Raw genomic sequence first — 19,651 nt, forward strand, 5'->3', positions numbered from 1 at the left:
GCTAGGTCATTAGCAATCCACACTTGTCTCCTACTATAGGGACTTAGTTTTTTGTCATTGCTACCCTTTCTATCATGTCCATATACATAACCTTTGCTTGTGTACCTTTCGGGATAATGCTGATAGGCTCTCTCAAGTCTATCAACGGAACAACCTTGTTTAATGGTGCTTTTAGTACATTTGTTTGCAATACGAAATCTTCCTCGAAATTTGAGGCAAGGTTATCCCTATCGCATCTAGGTGGGAGGCCACCAAACGCTCTCTCTCTCTCTCTCTCTCTCTCTCAATACTTTCAATCCTCTCATTCTTTTTAATTATATGACACCACCTCTTTGAAAAAATGTGTTGAATTAGATAAATTCACTTTTTGTATCTAGTTGGTTAATTCTGCTTGTAATGACTATATGATAGGCTCTTCCTTGGCCTTTCTATTGCTCTTTCTTCATGCTTTGCAGCTGTGTAGGCAGTTTTCGGATGTATTTCATCGCAAGGAGTGTAGTAGAGTTTTGTATAGGGATTTTGTAGAGATAGACGAGAGAATGTTTGCAAAATGCCAAATGATCTATGAGACCAAGAGTTCCAATCATTTGTATGGTGATATAACTGTTTGGAAGATTACAATAAATGTAAATGAAAGGTAAATAAAAGAAGAAAAGTCCTAGTTGGTACAATCATAAGCGAAGAGGCCGTGTACATGGGAGAAGACTAATAATATCTTGTAGATACATGGGGCCTAGCTCTAGCAAAAGTAATAATCTTTTGTATCCTGTTATGCATGTGTCATTAATGCATGGGTCAGGATGTGGGACATTTGGGTCGGCCGATTTGGATAGCTTAGTTGATCAAGATCCCTTGTGTAGGTGCAAACTTTGGTTGTGCTCGCATGGGTCAAGATGTAGGACATTTGGGTTGGCCGATTTGGATAGCTTAGTTGATCAAGGTCCCTTGTGTAGGTGCAAACATTGGTTGTGCTAGGATGTCGTTACTACTTCTGTTGGGATGTGGATTGAGTCTAAGACTGCTTTACACACATCATCCACACCCCCCCCCAACACCCCACCCCCGCACCCACCCCCCGCCCCCCCCCCCCCCCCCCCCCCCCCCCCCCACCACACCCCCCCCACCACCCCCCCCGCGCCCCCCCCCTTCCCCCCAACCAAAACATCTATAGTCTATCATCATGCCTAAAGCCATTTATGAAACCTTTTCTTCGCATATCTGGCACCTTGAGGAAGCCACTAATCGCATTGATGTTTACAATTGGACTTGCAAGTATTGTGGGAAGCTCTAACAAGAAGTGTGACACGGCTTCTTAGTCATTTGTCTAAGATAAGTGGAGAATGTGGTCCATGCCCAAAGATCCCTCAAGTAGTCACTGATGAGATCATCAAGAAATAATTTCCTATTTCAAAGGCATTGGGTAATATCTTCACTATTATGGTGCAAACTCAAGAGGAGAGAGTCTTGTCTAATGCATGTGCACCCATAGCCACCCCTTTAGTTGCACATACGGCTAGTACGGAGGGATAAATCACCCAATTCTCTTGCTTCGGCCAGCTTTGTCCTCGTCGCCACCCATGGATCGAAGAGTCTCAAGAGACAAGCCATGCTTGTTGAGACAATGGGATGTGTTACATGCCCACTTTCATTCCTTCGGGAGTGACAAAGGAATGTGGAAATCAAGATTATATGAACCATCATTGAGTGCAATCTCCCTTTCCACATTCTAAGAGTGGATAGGTGGAAAGGAATGGTGAAGGCCGTCGCTGTTGTGAGTCCATATGAAGGGTAGCATGGGGTTACCTACAACGTCATGCACATAAAGAAGCTAGACAAGAAGAGAGAGAGAATCAACAAGTCCCTTGAGTCTGTTGGGTGAAGTATAGATGCTCTATGCTCTCTAATGGATGGAGTGACCGAAAGAAGAGAGGTATCATTAACATACTTGTCTTATGTCCTTTTGACACTTACTCCTTGTAAGCTATGGATGTGGGTTTGAAGGGGAAGAGAAGGGCAGGCTAATTCATGTACAAGCACATGCCGCAAGTATTATAGAGGTGAGTCTAGATTTTTAAATATTATATATTTTATCTTTTATGTTTTATGCTTCTTGATATTTTTTTAAATGTTTAATATTTTTTGTTTTAAATGTTTATGTTTCTTGAATCTTAAATATCTCCACCTCTGTCTTTACATCTATCTCCATCTCTATAAGTAGAGGCTTTATCTCTATGTATTTTTCAATTGGCCACTTCTATCTTTAAGCCATACAATGTTCTGTGTGTGTGTAGGTGGGACTAAGCAATGTTGTGCAAGTTGTCACCAATGATGCTTCAAATTGTCGGAGGATGATATGATTGCTTGAGGAGAAATTCCTCTCTATAATGTGGATACCTTGTGTCACACATTGCCTTGATCTTTTGATAGAGGACATAGGCAACTTGGAGTGGGTGAAGAAAATAGTGGGGAATGTCAATAGTCAATGCAATCGTCAATTGTATTACAAAGAAGGTAAAAGTGCTTGCCATTATTCACATATATAGTGATGTAGAATTAAAAGAGCCATAAAAACTTTGCTTTGCTCTCACATAGTTGCTCCTTGAGTAACTCGATGACGTGCAAAGTAAGATGCAAAAGTATATGGTATCTAAGGATTTCAAAGCATGGTTAAACGAGGAGCCCATAGCAAGCATGGAGGAGGGCGATGCCATTCAACGGCTTTGTCTAAAGGAATTATTTTGGGCGGATGTGTAAGCCTTAGTCATTATGATCACACCCTTATATACAATTTTTTGCATGACCGACATGGATGGTACCACTATAGGTATTTCTCACTCATTCCATGAGAGGAGCCATGGAAGAGATAAAGGCTTCCATGATTCTTGCTGCCAATATTTTATCGTAATAATTCATACTTTGGATTTAAAAAAAAAAGTAAATTTAATCTTTTGATGTTTTGGATGATACCCTGTGACATGATAATATTCCAATTGATGAAGAGGCCTATCCATGTCCTAGTAGCTCTCTTGCATCCCGCTCATAAGAGTCCCTACCTCTTCATCAACCAAGAGCTAGTCTCAAATAGAGATGCTTGTCTTTTGATGGTTTTGTATGGTCCATTTCAGTAGGAGCTTATAAACTATGTGTACCAAAGGGGAGTGGCCTTTGCTAGCATCGCATATTGGGAAATGGTCTTTTTGGTCAAGTCACTATTTTGATGCAAGTCATTTTGGTATCTATTACCCAATGTGCAAAAGGTGGCCTTAAGAGTTATTACTTTGGCAATTGAAATTGAATTTTTATGTTTCTAGTGAATATTTTAACTTTTCTTATTCATTTTTAGTTTTCGTAAGTTGAACTAATTTTGTTAACTTAGATAGGATTGCTTATTTGGTATGTGTGAGAGAAATTGTTCAACGTATTCTCTTATGCACATGAAGATTTGAAACAAACTTAGCACTAGGTAGTTAAAATGACTTATGTATTATTGTTTCAACTCGTGGATGCTTAGAGACTTACATGGGATGTCGGTGGCATGACAAGTAATTTCGAGCTCGAGTCCATACTTGTTCTAAATTCAAGAATGCGAACTTTTAAGCCATATTATATATATCTTAGCTTCAACTTTTACAGGTGAATGTAGATGATTTTAAATTAACAGGGGCTACACTCAAGAGTTTAAATAGAGAGAGAGATGAGAAGTAGGACGGTATCTTTAGAGAGCTCTACATGGAGTTGGAGGGGATTGACCGTTGAGTATCACGTACTTATAGGGGATGGTGGGCTACTCCTTGAGATATTGCAGTTGGTAGCAGCACATAGGTGGCAGCCAGAACCTATAAGAGGTGTGGTGTTGGAAGCTCTTTTCTTTCGATTGCTCGTGTTTCAGAGGATACTCTTGTTCAAGAGACAAAGTGTGATCAGCATGGCAACTTCCTTAGTGACAAGAATTTTGTTACATATACATTAGACTTATCTAGTGATGACCATAAGTCTAAGTTGAGTGAGGGTCTTAGGACTCATTTGATTAGTAGCCTTTAGATTCTTTTTGATGTTTGTATCTTCTACTTTTTTATACATGCACATGGTACTTGTGACTTGCCATTATTGCACCTAGATCAAGACTCTCTTTTTAGCCGTTGTACATGTTTTTAATCTTATAAATTAAATTGGAGTATACATTTTGTCTCAATTGGTTTTCATGTTTATGAATCATTGTTTAACCTTGAAAATTGACTCTCATGCACATTTGTGATTTTAGAAAGTTAAAACTAAGACTCTCAATATTAAAACAAATAATATTTAGTAGACTATTTTGTAATTTTCAATGTATTTTTTAATGATTGTACGAAACACCGGATTTTATTTGACAATTTTTTGTATACGTGCGGTACCGTACTAGGTCCACGAATTGAATGGATCAGACTATGTTGTGTACATGTGAGATGTAGATCAATTATTTTGGAATGTGGAACCTAGGATCCCAAGATATCGGTTGTGGTGCTAAATAATTAGGTAGGCCAACTTATCACTCAAGTATTCCTAAGCACCCATTAGCCCCTAGACCAGCAATACTTAATTAGTTAATACAAAATGCCTTGTGTCACCATTGACACTTATGGCTAATAAGTGATCTAGGCTAATTTTTGACATAAGGCCCCGCCTAGTACTTATCAAGTACAACTTGGTACAACTTTTACCTTTGGCATCAATTCATTTCTTGGGGTCCTAGGTTCCACATTGTGAAATACCTGACTTGTACATCACATGTGCAAGTCACATTTGTACATTTGATTGCAATCAAATGCTAAGCAAAGCATCAAAATTTCACGTCCTCGTTACACTCCCCATTGGCAATGCTAGCATCTACATTAGAATAAAAATGAAGTTTGCTTAAAGGAAGGTTAGTTTTAGCCTTGAGACTTGCTGTCCAGCAACATGCAGACCTTGTCAAATTGCCATAGTTTATTAGCATGCTTATGAATCCACAGCATAAAAGTAGAAAACACCCCAAAATGCCTATTGGAGGTGCCCCAAACTTTGAAAAAGGCTTAAGAAATCCCAAAACACATTTTCCTAGGGGAAATGTTTCCCCTTGTGTGAATTAGTACCACATGGTGTTTCCCCTTGGATCCAAAACATTACTATGATGTTTCCCTTATCAAGTGGGATTTGGAGTGCCAAGTGGCAAATTTTTGGAAATTAACATGGGTTTAGAAGATGATAGGCCTATACCTTGCTATCCCTTGATACACCCATGCTCTTTTGCTTCTCCTCTCTTAGAAATGTAGTGTTGCTTTCTCCATTTACACTGTTTCCATTTCTGTTTCGGAGTTCCCTCAACTAAAATCCATAGTGGTGCAAGAAGGCTTCAAATCCAAAGCATTGCAAGAGGGCCTCTATATAGCCTCTTGCTGAGTTGTGATTCTAAGGAAGACGGCTATAGGTGTGGTTAGTTTAATCCTGTAATTTTTGACATGAATCAAGCATAGGCCCTGGTGTGTGCATGCGCACACAACTCCCCACTGGAGGTACCTCTCAAGTGTGCACTCTATCACTTTCACCAAGCTGTATATCCAGGGCAAGACCAATAGATGGGAATGCATGGGCCATGGGAACAGGGGGATTACATTGGAGTCCCCTATGTTCTAGTGATGAGAACCTTTCTCTGCATAGACGGAGCAAGAAGCTCAGGCAACTGAGCAAGTGCCAAATATTGCCTTTGACATGAGTGCTATAGGATTATCTAGCACGGCATCATTTTCTTATCCAAGATGTGGGCTTGATGCAGAGCAACTTACTTCAAATCCAACTAAATGTAGAGTTTGCCACACTAGTCTCCATCAACATGATAAAACCTTTTATAAAAATTTAAAAATAAATATCTAAATATTAAAATAATGCTCAAAATCTTAAACTACTCTAACAATTAAAATTGAATTGGTGGGAAAAGGTGGGAGAAGAGGTGAAAGGTAAGAAGAGAAGGGCTTCAGGTAGTGTTGGATGGAGTAGGATGAAATGGGTGAGGAAGGAAGCCAGAGGGAGGAGTGAGAAACCAAGGAGGGGAAGGTCTGGCACTGGAAGGATGTAATGAAGGGTAGGGAAAGGAGCAGCAGGTGGGCTGCAGCGATAGGGTAGTAGTGGGAGAAACGAGAGAGTCTTGGCAATATTAATAATAGGAGGCAGAGGAAGGCACCTTATGCAGGGTCACCTGCTCTGGGAAATGGCAGAATGAGTATGTTTGAGAGCTGGCCCTCCTGGTTAAAGACAGTGGAGCCAGCAGCAAGGAGAGGTTGTGGTTCTGCACTTCTCACAAACATGCGAGGACTTTGATGTTTGTAAGCCATTTTATTTTTCATCACAGTGAAGTTTTCGAAACAAGAAGAAAGACATACTCTTTCCAAGAGCAACATCACTCCATCAGAAATGAAGTCCAGTAGTACTTGCCACTATAGATTCAGGACAAAGGGTACTTGAAAAAAAGGGGATGACTGAGTTTAACTGGTGTATAGAAGCTAGAGAAATAACAGAGCTAACATTTTTTGAATGAGGATTTTCCAATCTATATCAGTGCATATAAACACATGTAAAATGACTGCAATCCATATACTGTTGTGGTGTAGGTGTGAGAATGGGTTAACCATGAAAGCTCATTGAATTTTCCTATGCTTTTCAGCTGAATCAGATGTGGAGTCAGGAGAAAGCACATATGAGGACATATGTGCTTGTACAATTTGTGGCTCTGATGATGTGAGTTTATGAGCTCTTAAATAGACTTGATGTAAATGATGTTTTAGTACTTGCCAATCGAACATGCTAATATGTGCAATGTCACAGGTTTCAGACAACTTTATAGAATGCAAGAGTTGTGGATGTGTAATGCATCTTGAATGTGCAAAATTGTCAAAAGAAGTCTCAACTAGTGACTGGCGATGCCCTCATTGTGAAGAAGCTCACTGTGCTCTTGAAACTGAGCTCCAGCTTAGGTATCTCTGCGATTAATATTGTGCTTGATGATGAGTAATTGATATGCATGATATCCCTCTGTATTTTTAAATGTGGCTCATCTGATTGTCTGTAGATATGAGAAGGCGGTTGAAAGAAAATCAAAGTGCATAGAGGCTATCAGATCTTTAGAGCTTCCAAACAACCCACTTGATGATCTGATTGATCAGGTATGATTGTCAATGTATTTCCATAAGGTTGGAAATATGCCTTTCCAATCATTATCTTGCATTAGTACCCATTGGTTTTGTTCTTCAAAACGGGTGAAACTCAGGGCCTTCTTGACCAATGGCTCCATCATCTATGTAATGCATCAAATGCAAGAGATGCAGCTTCTCCAATATATCAGTTTTGAGCTGGACAAGTAGGGCTTCATACACAGTCCAATCTTAAAGTCACTTTGGGCTAGACAAATTCAAAAGGAACCTTTACTGCAGTGCTTAGAGTGGAGGGCCCAAAGGGATTATGTGCAACATAAGTGGGTGGCGATGAGGTAACGGGGAGAATGTAGTTGGGGCTCCAAGACATGTCCACATAAAGATAAAGTGAGGTTCCATGAAGCCTCACTTATATTTTTGCCCTAGAGAAGAGAAACTTGTACAAATAAATGCCTCAAAAGAAGGGATGAATGCAAAGTACGTATAAGCTCAGTTGAGGATAGCAATGATTAAAACAAGAGCAGTGTAGATGTAATTAGACTCACATAAATAAATGGATTGTACGAACTTGCCATTGGGTTTGATTGTAAAGAGATGATTAGTCTCATTAGCGGAGTGCTCCAACTAAGAGGCACCTTTTGAAGGAATGCGAGGCGAAGAAGAGATATCTCCGCAAACGATCCCTAAAAGAAAGATAAGTAGGTGGTGTAAGATGTCGTAGGTTTGATAGGACTGACAAAATCCACTCCTTATTTGTGAAAGGGTTCCAATGGCAAGATCAAGTGAAGGGGTAACCGATCTTGGGAAAGGGTTCAACTAAGCCGTTAACAAGAATCACACTTCTTGACAAACTTGTGGACATCTCCATACATGGTAGGTCACCATAATCCTACTTGCTGAAATTTTTTGATAGTAATATCAGGTACAAGGTGATCTCTTGTGATGCCTTGATGAGCTTCTTCTATCACAGCATCTTGCCCCATAGGAAGAACCACATGTTGTAGCACTTCAAACAAGCTCCACCGGTAAAGTTGGCCCCTACCCCACTGAAGTATATGCGTCTACCCCTTGGCACTCCTCGTGCCACCTCACCCCACAAAGTTTAGTACACATCAGCTAGTAACTTTTTCTACTGAAGGCAGCAAGATGCATTAGATGTGCACAAAGCCCTTACTAGCGAAAGGAGGCTCTAAGATCCCACAAGGCAATAAGCCATCCTAGAAACGACCACAATGCACTAGGAAGGTTTCTGCCACCCATTTTCAGGTCTAATGGCTTCCACGGCCCACAGTCTTGCAATCTACTCCATCAAGAGGCAAAGGCTCTTGGGCTCCATCTCCTAGTCAATCCGCTCCTTTGAGAGAGTGGTTTTTCGACTCCTTCCATTCCTTTTGCTATGTAGTCCACCGACTTGTGGCTCCACACGAGCTAGTCCTTTCCCCTCCTCCCTTGTATGGTTCCATGGTAGCAGTTGTCTAACTTCTATTCCATTGGAGCCCTAGATATCTTCTTCGGCACCAATAGCATTTCCATCATCAAACACTCCACAAGCCGTGATCCATGAGTTTTTAGATTCCCTATTTCTCTCAGGGGAGGGGGGTTTTCTGAGAGGACTTATCTTTCTTCTGTTTTAGAGGTGGATCCCATTTCTTTTGCTTCAAATGGGATCGTGACTCATCCTGTGGCTCTCCACACACCCTTTACCTTCTCGAGGTGATTGACATCTCCATGCCAGGCCTTGGATGTCTAAAACCAACCTTCCTTCTTTGAAAGGGTGGTAATGACTTGATTAACAATTTTACAACAAGAAATAAATTCACATAAAATGAAATACACACTTTATCACTTAATCTTGGACACTCGACACTCGATTGGCCTCAAATCTTGGCACCCCCTATGATATTTCTTTAACTTGTATAGCAAATGGATGGAGTACAACTAAGATCCTTCAAGCTCCTCCACTAATCCCAATGCCTCTTGCTGTCAACAATGACCAAGAAGCATTCAAATCAACTTGCCCCTTCATTTGCTAGGGGATTGACCTTCACCCATGCTCCTTGGGAAATAAACTAGCCCCAAATTCAATGCTAGTTGACTGGCTTCTTGAATTCTCCTAAAGTACACTAATTTGGAAGACAACACTCTAAGGTCTATGTCGACAATCTTTAGTGGTATAACCATTCTTGCTGCAAGAGAAGCACTAGTGGTCTATCCTTCTATTGATGGAGAGGCCATAGCATCGGTGTGACAAACTTGGAAAGGGAGTGTAGGTAGGAGAAGAAGGTAAGAGTATCTCTTGTTAATGCAATAGAAATAGTGGAAAAAGAGCAGGGGTGTTATTGAACCTGTAGCGATTGTTTGCCTTCTCCGATGAAGAGGATCTTAAGCTCTCGAGCACCTTTGCTTTGTATAATGTCGAGAAAAGTGATGGGATGCTATGCACTCATACCATATCAGGGAGACAAGGATTTGTAGGGAGAAACAGAGTGTGACAAACGCGAAGAGAAGAATAACTTAGAAGAAGGGTGAAGAATGATGAACACTGAATTATGCTGATACAATGGAGTAAAGCTTGAAGATGTGTGCATTGTCTTGGTTTGTTAGGTGGTAGCACTTGTAATTAATTTGCAAAGTGGAGGGAGTGAAATGCAGTCCTCCGGTAGTGGGATATCGACATAGATGCTGTGGAAGGAAGGATAGCTAGTTGTAGAGGGAGTGAAACACAGTCCTCGAGGGTTATCAGAGTGGAGAAGATGATCACCAGCAATCACTGCGTGCTCTCGGAGGTTCAAAAGATCTAGCTGGCCTGCTATGACAGCAAACACAACCGTAGGTCTTAGGAGGGTTTACTGCAGCAAAACGCAAATCTGCCCTGGCCCAAGAAGGGGCAAGACAGCAATATGGGAATCTCCCCAGGCTGAAGATGAAACGAAGATGCTGATGATGTAAACACAGGTTTACAGGAGTCCCGAACAGTGTGGCAGGCTGGGCAACAGCCAGATGATTAGGGGTGTATCTGGGAGTACTTTCCAGCCCAGAGCTTCATAAATCATGAAAGAAGAGATGAAGAAGGACTGTTTAACGGTAGCTCGGGCCCAAAAGAAAGTTCTAATGCTGAAATTCCTTGTTTTAACAAAGAGGCCTGCTCTGTTTCAGCCCACAAAACCTCCCCTTTTCTCTTGCTTAGCCCACAAAACCTCCCCTTTTCTCTTGCTTTGATGTTCTCTTCCCCTTCAATGTTTGCTGCCCGATAGCCTCTCTTCAATAGAGAGTTTGCTGGAGATCTTACCCCTAAGAGAAAGAGACCATGTTCAGCCACAAAATTGTCAGGACCATGCAGGAAGAATGTGCCTGTTTGTTGTCCAAGTTTTTTCCCCTAGGACAACACTGTTTTTTTCCACCCAAAAATGTGTTAGAGACTCTTGATTGAAGTGCCTTTTACTCCTTACCTCAAGGTCTCATGTATATCTTTTTTCAAACTTAAGTTTTCACTTGAGATGTGACCTGCTCCTCTTCCAGTTCTTCTCATGACATAGCAAGCACTTGTAATTTTACACACAGACAAGATACTGAAGTGATTGATCTTCTCATAAAGCTTGTACACTGCATGCTGCACACATACCGCTAAGTTATTTGAAAAGTGGTTCTTTCTGTGATTTCAACTCCTAGACATATAATTGTATGACATCCACCCCCTCCATGATGGTGATAGCTCGAGATGCAGTGGGCACCAGCCAGCAGACAGCTCCAAATAGTAGTACTCCAACCACTCTTGTGAAAAGCATCCATGAGGCGTAGAAGGGATGAAGGAACAATGGAGCTGATGGAAAGAGAAGATGAATAATGACTAAGAGGTGTTATAGGTTGAATGACCATGCCCTATTTATAGGTAGACGAGTCAATGAATTGTCTAGGGTGGTACCTCGACTCTCTTGGGTGGCACCTTGATAGTGATAAATACTACAAATAAGCCTTTTTGGGCTCTAAATGGAAAGTAAAATAGGAATTAAGGTAATGTAATGGACTTAATGATTGGGATTTCTCACCATTGAACTTTATCTTTGAGCTTCCAAGGACACCTACCAAGAAAAATGGGATATAGATTATTATTTATAGGTTCAATAAGTAGGCCCATTTCATTCTCGTGAGGAAGAAGATAAAGGCTTATCATAGGGCACTCTTATTTTCGTAGTATGTGTTCAAGTATCATGGCATGCTAGAGTTAATCATAAGGGATTTAGATTCTCGAATGACCAGTTTGTTTTGGAAGGGATTGTTTGAGAATATGGGTATCACATTGAAATTTTCCTCGTCCTTCCATCCACAAATTGATGATTAGTTTTGAAGAGGTAAACTCTACATTGCTAGATCTCTTGAGATGCTATGTACATGAGGATAAGACACAGGTTGTGTAGGGTAGCAAGAAAGTGTCCCCCATCTTATAGACAAAGGATGAAATCTTTGAGGCTGATTGTTACGTGGAGAACATGGATGCAATCTATGAGAAACTTAATTATACATTTGAAAGGTCTCAAGAGAAGCAAAAGAGACCATTTTTTAGTTATCGTAGACGTGCTTTGTAGTTTGGGGCAATTATATATTGCTGCGTTTTGAAAAGCCAAGGCTAATAAAGATGAAAGCCGAAGTGATACTGTATCCAAAGTTGAGTATGAGATATTATGAATCCTAGGTATTGGAGAGAATCATTGATGTTGCTTATGGGTTGAAATAATGTCCACATTGGTGGATATATAATACCTTTTATGTGAGCTGGTTGAGGCATTTTCATGGTGGTAATATGCTAGAGGATGTATCTGCTGAACGTCAACCTGAGGTTGAGGACTTGGATGAGACCTTGATAGTTGACTAGATTTTGATACATAAAGAGAGAAATCTCAGAGATAAAGTTTCTAGAAGATACGTGGTGTAGTTTTAGAATCATTCACCAGTGGATGCTAAATGAATGGAAGAGGATAACTTGGTGGACCATCCTGAGTTCTTGTTGCTTTACCTTGATACTTTTTGGTTAGAGCTGACTTTGGATTGGGCTTAGTAGAGTAGGGGTGTAAGCTCAAGTGGGAGGTAGCACTTCCATTTCTCTAGTGATGAACAACTCTAGTGTATAGTGGATCTTGGATGGATTCAACATGCATTCAAGGCCAATGATAGTTTAGCCATGCATTCAATGCCAATGATAGTTCCAGCCATGGTCTATGCTCAATTGATATTTGACCATGGTTATTTAGCTAAAACAACAGAGAAACTTGAATAATGGATCCTTCCCATAGGTTCTTTACATTAGTTTTGGAGTCTTTATGTCACTTATGTTGTAGAGTTGGCTGAAAATTTTCAGCAAGTGTTTGGTAGTACCATGGTTAAGCAGTAGTGATCAATGTTGTTTTGACTATGATGCCTTTGGAAATTCTAGTACAACGTACTTTGCTTTGGCACATTGTAGTGCAATTGAGGATATTTGCAAGGGTAACACTAGGGACTTGGAGAGTAATTAATTAATTGATACCAGTCTAGGGACTAATGAGCGGTTAAAAATACTTGGATGATAAATTGGTCTAGTTAGTTTAATTGATGGTTAGTCAAATTATTTTTCTAAGTAACTTGTAAGAGATAATTATCAAATAATTTATAGAATTATCTTTTTAAAAACTAATTTTATAATGCTGCAAAATGGATTGACAAGATTGCCACTTGGCAAAACTTGCTCATGCAAGTGAAGGGAAGTCTATAGGAGGTTGGAAGTTGCTCATTGCAGTTTGTGGAAGCTAAGAGAGGGAAGGAGGAACATTTTTCAGTTGGTGACAGTAGTAGGAGGCCATACCAGCCCATGGGAGTGTTGGGTTTGACTCATGCCTATGCTCACAAGGGAATGTTAGTGATCCTTAGTAGAACACTGGGACACTTTTTACTCTCCGTATGAGAGGTTTTTTCCCCCAGATTTATTTATTTTATTTTATGTGTCTATCTTACATAGTTTTAGACACTTATCGTGTTTCACATTCTTTGGGTGTGAACACCCTCTTACAACCCTAAGGTTTAAAGTACTCGGTGTTGAGCCCCACTTGCTAGTCTAGCTTGCAGTTCAAGCTCCAGCTCCCAGTGCAAAGCTGCTTCCCCAAGCCTCTAGTCAGACGTTGCCAGTCTGCCTAGTTTGCTGCATTGCCAGCGCTAGTAGCGCCATCCTAGAGCCACTAGCGCTCGCCCTAGGTAGCACCTTTACTTGCGCTCGCCTTTTGCCCGCATTGCCAGTCTGGGCAGCACTCTCCGTCTGATTGCCGCTGGCGCTATAGGCGCCCGCCCCCTATGCCAATTCCCTGTGCAGCACCTCCAACTATGTGGCTCGCCTGGCCCCTGGCCTGTCTGCCTATTGCACCGCCTATTTCTGTTTTTGCTCCCTACTCCCTTGTTAGCAATGGCCCACCTCCACCTCGAACTCGAGCTGCCTGAGCGTTGCCAGCCCGCCTCCTGGTTAGCTCCTTGCAATCTGGTTTGCAATGCTACTAGGTGAAGGTGCTGCCACCTCAGCCACTAGAATTGGAGGTAACAAAATTTTTTAAATCAAGTTTTAATTTGAATTTCCTCTTTTGGAAGGGGCTTGTGCCCAGGCTGCATATCTTTGTTCTTGCAAGTGTCTGGGACACATTTCTCATGCAGAGATTTTGTGCATTTTGAGATAGGAATTTGGGGCTTTTGTTATCAGCTTAGAGATTGGAAAATGTATATCTGTGATAGTTTGAAAGATTGATTTTGTGCATTTTGGGACAAGAATTTTTGAGGCTTTTGCATTTTCAGTGTTGTTAAGTATTTATTGCACCTTGGACAGTGTGCATTTCACACGGTTTTGATAGAGTGTGATTAAATTTGCTTACTACAGCAAAGCACTTGCTGTAATTTCTGAAAATTCGGAGATTTCGAGGTTGCTCCAGTTTGAGATATTTCTCTTTTGCTCTCAGATCAGTGACATTTATCATGGCAAATTAGGGAGGTGATGTATTTACATATGTATCCAAGGAGGACATGTTGGATGGCAACAACTTTTCCCTCTGGTCCTTCATAATGAAGAATGTGTTGATTGCGAAGAATCTTTGGGATTATGTCAGCGGTGAAGAAGTTCGGTTTGGAGAGTTATCTCCTCTTACTCCTCCTCTAGGAGGATGTGGACAATGGGCATTCAGCCCGCTCGAGCTCAGCCACTTCCCTAGAGATCAACAAGACAAAAGGCATGGGATACACGGGATGCACAGGCTTTGTTTTTGCTGATTGCATTGGCAGTTCAGCAGTTTATCATTCCTCATATTCGGTTTGCAGCCTCTTCACGAGAAGCATGGTTGACCTTAGAGTAGATGTTTGTTGGAAAGAATGAGACACATATCGCTTTCTTGAAGAAAGAGCTTGAGACTGTGAAGATGGATGAGGGTGATTCTATGCAGGATCATATAAATAAAATTTAGGACTTGCACGAGCAGCTTATGAATGTAGATGAGTATTACTTGGATGCACAATTGATATCTACTACCTTGAATCCATTGCCGCTCTCTTACTTGGCCTTTCACACGGCCTTGATCCTCACCATGAGGATTTTTTCACAGCCACTTACTCTTCTTCAACTGATCACTTTGCTCTTAGAAGAAGAGCAGACAAGAAAGAACAGTGGTGAAAGCCATTAGTACAAAGTAGGTCTATAAGTTTAAAAGGAATGCAGATGGATCCATTGGCAAATATAAGGCTAGGCTTGCGGCCAAGGTCTACGCACAGAAGAAAGGCATTGACTATGAGGAGACATTTGCTCCTACATCCTGCATGACTACCATTAGGTCTATGGTTGCTTTGACTCCCCATTATGGATGGACTGTGCATTAGCTTGATATAAAGATTGCATTTTTACTTGGGGAACTTGAAGAAGAAGTGTATGTACAACAACCCATTGGTTTTGTAGTTGAGGGATCTGAACACTTGGTCTGCTAGCTGAAAAAGACTTTATATGGTTTGAAACAAGCTCCTTGAGCTTAGTATGCAAAGATTGATGTCTTTTTACTTAGAGAATTGTTCATAAACAGCTCATTAGAGTCTACCCTTTACGTATGTAAAGAGGGGGGATCCTTGCTAGTCATATGTCTATATGTTGATGATCTTTTGCTTACAGGGACACATGCTGATTAGATTTCAGCATTCAAACAAAATTTGCAGCAAACTTTTGAGATGCCAGATTTGGGGCCTTTGCGCTATTACTCGGGCATTCAGCTCATTCATGATGCTAGAGGCATTGGACTGTCACAGTCGAGATACATTGGTAAACTTATTGAGAGGTTTGGTTTACAGGATTGCAAACCAGTTTGTACACCAATGGAACCTGGACTGAAGCTGTCATTGCATGATGACAATGACTTGTTTGATATCCACACATATGCTCCAGCAGTTGGATGTCTTATTTACCTATGCAACACAAGGCCAGACATATAGTTTGTAGTTTTAGCCCTGAGTAAATATATGCATTAGCCACAGATGTCACATTGGTAAGCTGTCAAGCGTGTTTTCCGTTACTTGCATGGTACTAGGACTCTTGGATTGCTTTATGCCAAGGGGGGATCACTACATGCTTACGATGACTCTGATTGGGCTGGTGATTATGATTCTCCTCACTCCACTAGTGGCAATTGTTTCTTTCTCGACTCATCTTGTATCTCTTAGCTTAGCAAGGAACAATCCATTGTTGCTATATCATCATATGAAGCTGAATACAAGGCAGCTTTCACTAGCACAGTTTAATTTGTATGGCTGATTTAGATATATTTGCCACAGCGTCTACTCTTGTATTTACTAATAGTTAGAGTGCCATTGCAGCGGCATGGAACCCATTGTTTCATGCATGTACGAAACACGTAGAGATGTACTATCACTTTGTTAGAGAGAGGTTACATGCAAGTGATATCAGACTTGTGTACTATCATACCAGCAGTAATGTGGCAGATATCTTTACCAAAGCTTTTCCTCATGACAAATTTGAAGCATTCCGCAAAGCTTTAAATTTGATATCCTTTGGTGGATGATCCTTGTATATTGATCACTCTTCACTCTAAGGGGGTTTGTTGGGTTTGACTCATGTCTACGCTTAGAGAGGAGTGTCGGTGATCCTTAGTAGGACATCGGTGCACATTTTACTCTTTGTACGAGAGTTTTTTTTCCCTATATTTATTTCTTTTATTTTATATGCCTATGTTACATAATTTTAGGCACTTATCATGTTTCACATTCTTCGGGTGTGAACATCCTCTTACAACCCCAAGGATTAAGGGGTTACTTTGTACTTGCACCTTACACTTTAGATTATTGTATTGGGTGTCATGCTCTCACACTCTACACTTTCAACTCTACTCTCAGCTGAGCTTCGATTTGTCCTTCCTATCACGGGGAGGAGTCATGTAGTAGGCGACAACTATAGAACAGTACCCTACTACTGGCAACAACATTTGGTTGAAGGTGAGAGCATATTTTGGATATCCGAGTAGTATTTGGTAGCTTCCATGTCTGTCTAGACAAGAAAGTAGCCGATTTCTTTCATTCTCTTGCAATGGAAGCTTGAATTTTCTCTCTCTTTAGCATTCTCTCTCATCATTCAACCATTACTCATCTTGCTTTTGCAAATTCCAGCAGTTCTAGCGTTAAGATGTGGAGATTTTGAAGAATCTCTTCAGTAAATGCTAATTTATTGAAGCGATTAGGGTTTAACAACCACCTAACGAAGTGTGCTCAGTTTTATAGGCCTAGAACTTGATTTTTAGCAACTAAAATTAGAGAATTTTAGGAGATTCAAGAGGCTAGCCAAGTAAGATTAAATTTGGGGCTGAATTTCTCACTCAAGAAGCATGGTGAAGGCCAATTCCTTGAGTAGACCAAGGGCCAAATTGGTTTGAAGGCTTGCTAGTTATTTCTGACAGCAACAGGCATTTGGGTTAATGGAGGTGGCTGAAGAATCCTAGTGTGCTCCATCCATTTGCAATAGAAGTTAAAGAAATACTGCAAGGGGTTCTAGGTTTTGGGGCCACCAAGCTATCCATTAGGTAAGATTAAGTCATAATGTTGCATTTTCAGTTTATGTGAATTTTAATATTGCTGTAACTAGTGGAAATTAGGAAGGCCGGTTTCACCTTGCATGTGTGAATGCCAAGCTGATGGGGGTGTTGGATTAATGGCATGAAATGATGAAATTTGATTGAGAGAGGAGAGAGACAATGGTGATGACTGGCTGGAGATGATCACAACAGCAAGAGAAGAGGAAGATAGGTTGATTGCAATGCTTGAGTGACAAGAAACCACTGTAAATAGGGAGGATAGGGTAAACTGTCTGAGCAGCAGCCTAGGCGGTGAGAAAAAGTTGCTGGCTGCGATTATGCTACTTTAAGGTTCTTGACTGATTGAGTCAGAGGTGGTGGCCTGCCAACTGTGACAAAAAGGTTTGTTTGCCCATAACATGACAATAAACTGTCTCCCAGCAGTGTGGAATGTCCACCCACTCAGGAATGTGGTTGACCAAAGATGGAATTAAAAGAATAGCAGTAGATGAGAAGAAGTGGTTGGTGCAGTGCCACGTGGATGCTAGGGAATGCTGAACAGGGCAGAGACTGCGATGGACAAGGCAAATAAAGTCTTCGAAACCCCAATCTCCGCTTTATGTGCCTATAATGAAAGCAACTGTCACACAAGAGGGAATGGCAGCCAAAGATAAGGTAAACCTCTAGAAGTCCTTGTCTGACTCAAACCGAGGCTCACAACAAGCGAGTGATGAACAGGGTGAAAGACACATGAAACATGCCTGTTAACAGATAGGCGAGGTGATTCTAATTTATGTGACCTACAGATACATAGGGGATACATTTATACACAACCTTCTACATAGGGTTTGGTTAAAAAGTTTACTTATGGAAACCCTTCAATTAATTACTAATGGCACTTTCTACATAAGGGGCATCAAATTCATGAAAGAATGTATACAAGTGGTTTATATGTATGGGTTTTAATGCATGTGATAGGGTAGTTTCTTCAGTGGTTGGCTCGGGGCTTTTCCCAAATCATACAATGGCAAGATGAAGTGCCTAGGTGGTTTGAATGCATGTGAAAGGGGTAGTTTCTTTGTAGTGGTTGCCTGGGGGATTTTTCCAAATCATACAATGGCGAGATGAAGTGCCCATGTGGTTTGCGTGATGAGATATAGAGCAGTGTGGTTGTAAAGTAGGCCTGTTCACTATCCCTGCCACTCTTTGGCCTGTGCTTTAGTGAGATTGTTGAGTTGATAAATAGAGGTGGTGTGTATCATTCTCTGGATTACTGCTCACTCTACTGCTTTATGCTGATGGCATCATTTTGACATCTGACTCATAAGTGAGGATACAATACCACATGGATGGGTTGGATGATTTTTGCACACAGAGAGGGCTCTTATTGAACCTTGGAAAAATGAGGGTCATGGTATGTAACTAGACAGGTTATGAGAGAGAGAGAGTGACCACTTACATAGGAAACCATGTGGAGAGGACAAACTCATATGGATACTTGGGCATCACCTTTATTAGCAGAAGGGGCTGTTTGTCCATGAGATAGGCAGCACACGACAGGCTGACACGAGGGTATGCTGCAGTTGCATAAATGGAGTGACAACGTCGTGAAGGAACCTTGCACAATAGGATGGCTTTTTGATAGATTAGTTACCCTTTCTATGATGCATGCATCACCCCTCTTGGGCTCCTAGTGTCTCCCTTTATGATTGGTGATGGTTGGAGAGATACTAGATCCTTATAATATCCAAGATGATTCATACTAAACCTTGAGTGCCGCATGAGGTAATTATAACAGAGCTTGCAATACCTTGCATGGTAGTGGAGCCTCTATTTCAGACTGCCACTTACATGAAATGTATCAGATTCATGAGCTCAGAGAGGGTGTTGTGCCAAGCCCTAAAGGCATCATGAAGTATTGCTACCCATGGTTGCTGCTTGTTATGGTATATTGTAGTTCTTCATTGGTTTTTGGAGCATAGATTGGACATAGATAGACTACTACTCATCCTGTATGAAGAGAACTTCTCATCCTTGACATTTGAAGATGCCAAATATACCAAGACCTTGGATCCTTATGATATCCAAGATGATTCAGAAAGATAAACGGTGAGTGCCACATGAGGTAATTAGAGTAGAGCTTGCAATATTTTGCATGGTAGTGGATGCTCTATTTCAGACTGTTAATTACATCAAATGTATCAGATCCATGGGTCTAGAGACTTGAGACTCAAGAGGCTGCTATGCCAAGCCCTAGACGCATCAATGATCATGGAGTATTGCCACAGATGATTGCCACTTGCTATTGTTTATTGTGGTTACTCCATTGGTTTTCCAATCATGGATTGGACACAGATAGATTACCACCCATCTTGTATGATAAGAATTCCTCATACTTAACCTTTGAAGATGTTGAATATACCC

At 41.0% G+C, this 19,651-nt stretch overlaps 1 protein-coding gene across 9 annotated transcripts in view; it reads left to right on the plus strand.

The window, feature by feature from the left end:
- Positions 1–19,651, plus strand: part of EMB1135 (RING/FYVE/PHD zinc finger superfamily protein) — a 185,623-nt gene that overhangs the window by 76,693 nt on the left and 89,279 nt on the right. For all 9 annotated transcript variants that reach the window (XM_087683154.1, XM_087683152.1, XM_087683153.1 and 6 more), the window contains exons 15-17: positions 6,677–6,750; positions 6,838–6,986; positions 7,082–7,175. In XM_087683154.1, coding sequence (XP_087539280.1) covers positions 6,677–6,750; positions 6,838–6,986; positions 7,082–7,175 — 317 coding nt within the window. The remainder of the gene's footprint in view (positions 1–6,676; positions 6,751–6,837; positions 6,987–7,081; positions 7,176–19,651) is intronic.

This window comes from Lygodium microphyllum, chromosome 8, assembly GCF_053477565.2.
Source record: "Lygodium microphyllum isolate KBCC chromosome 8, Lygodium_microphyllum_v1.1.10, whole genome shotgun sequence".
NCBI classification, from domain to species: domain Eukaryota; kingdom Viridiplantae; phylum Streptophyta; class Polypodiopsida; order Schizaeales; family Lygodiaceae; genus Lygodium; species Lygodium microphyllum.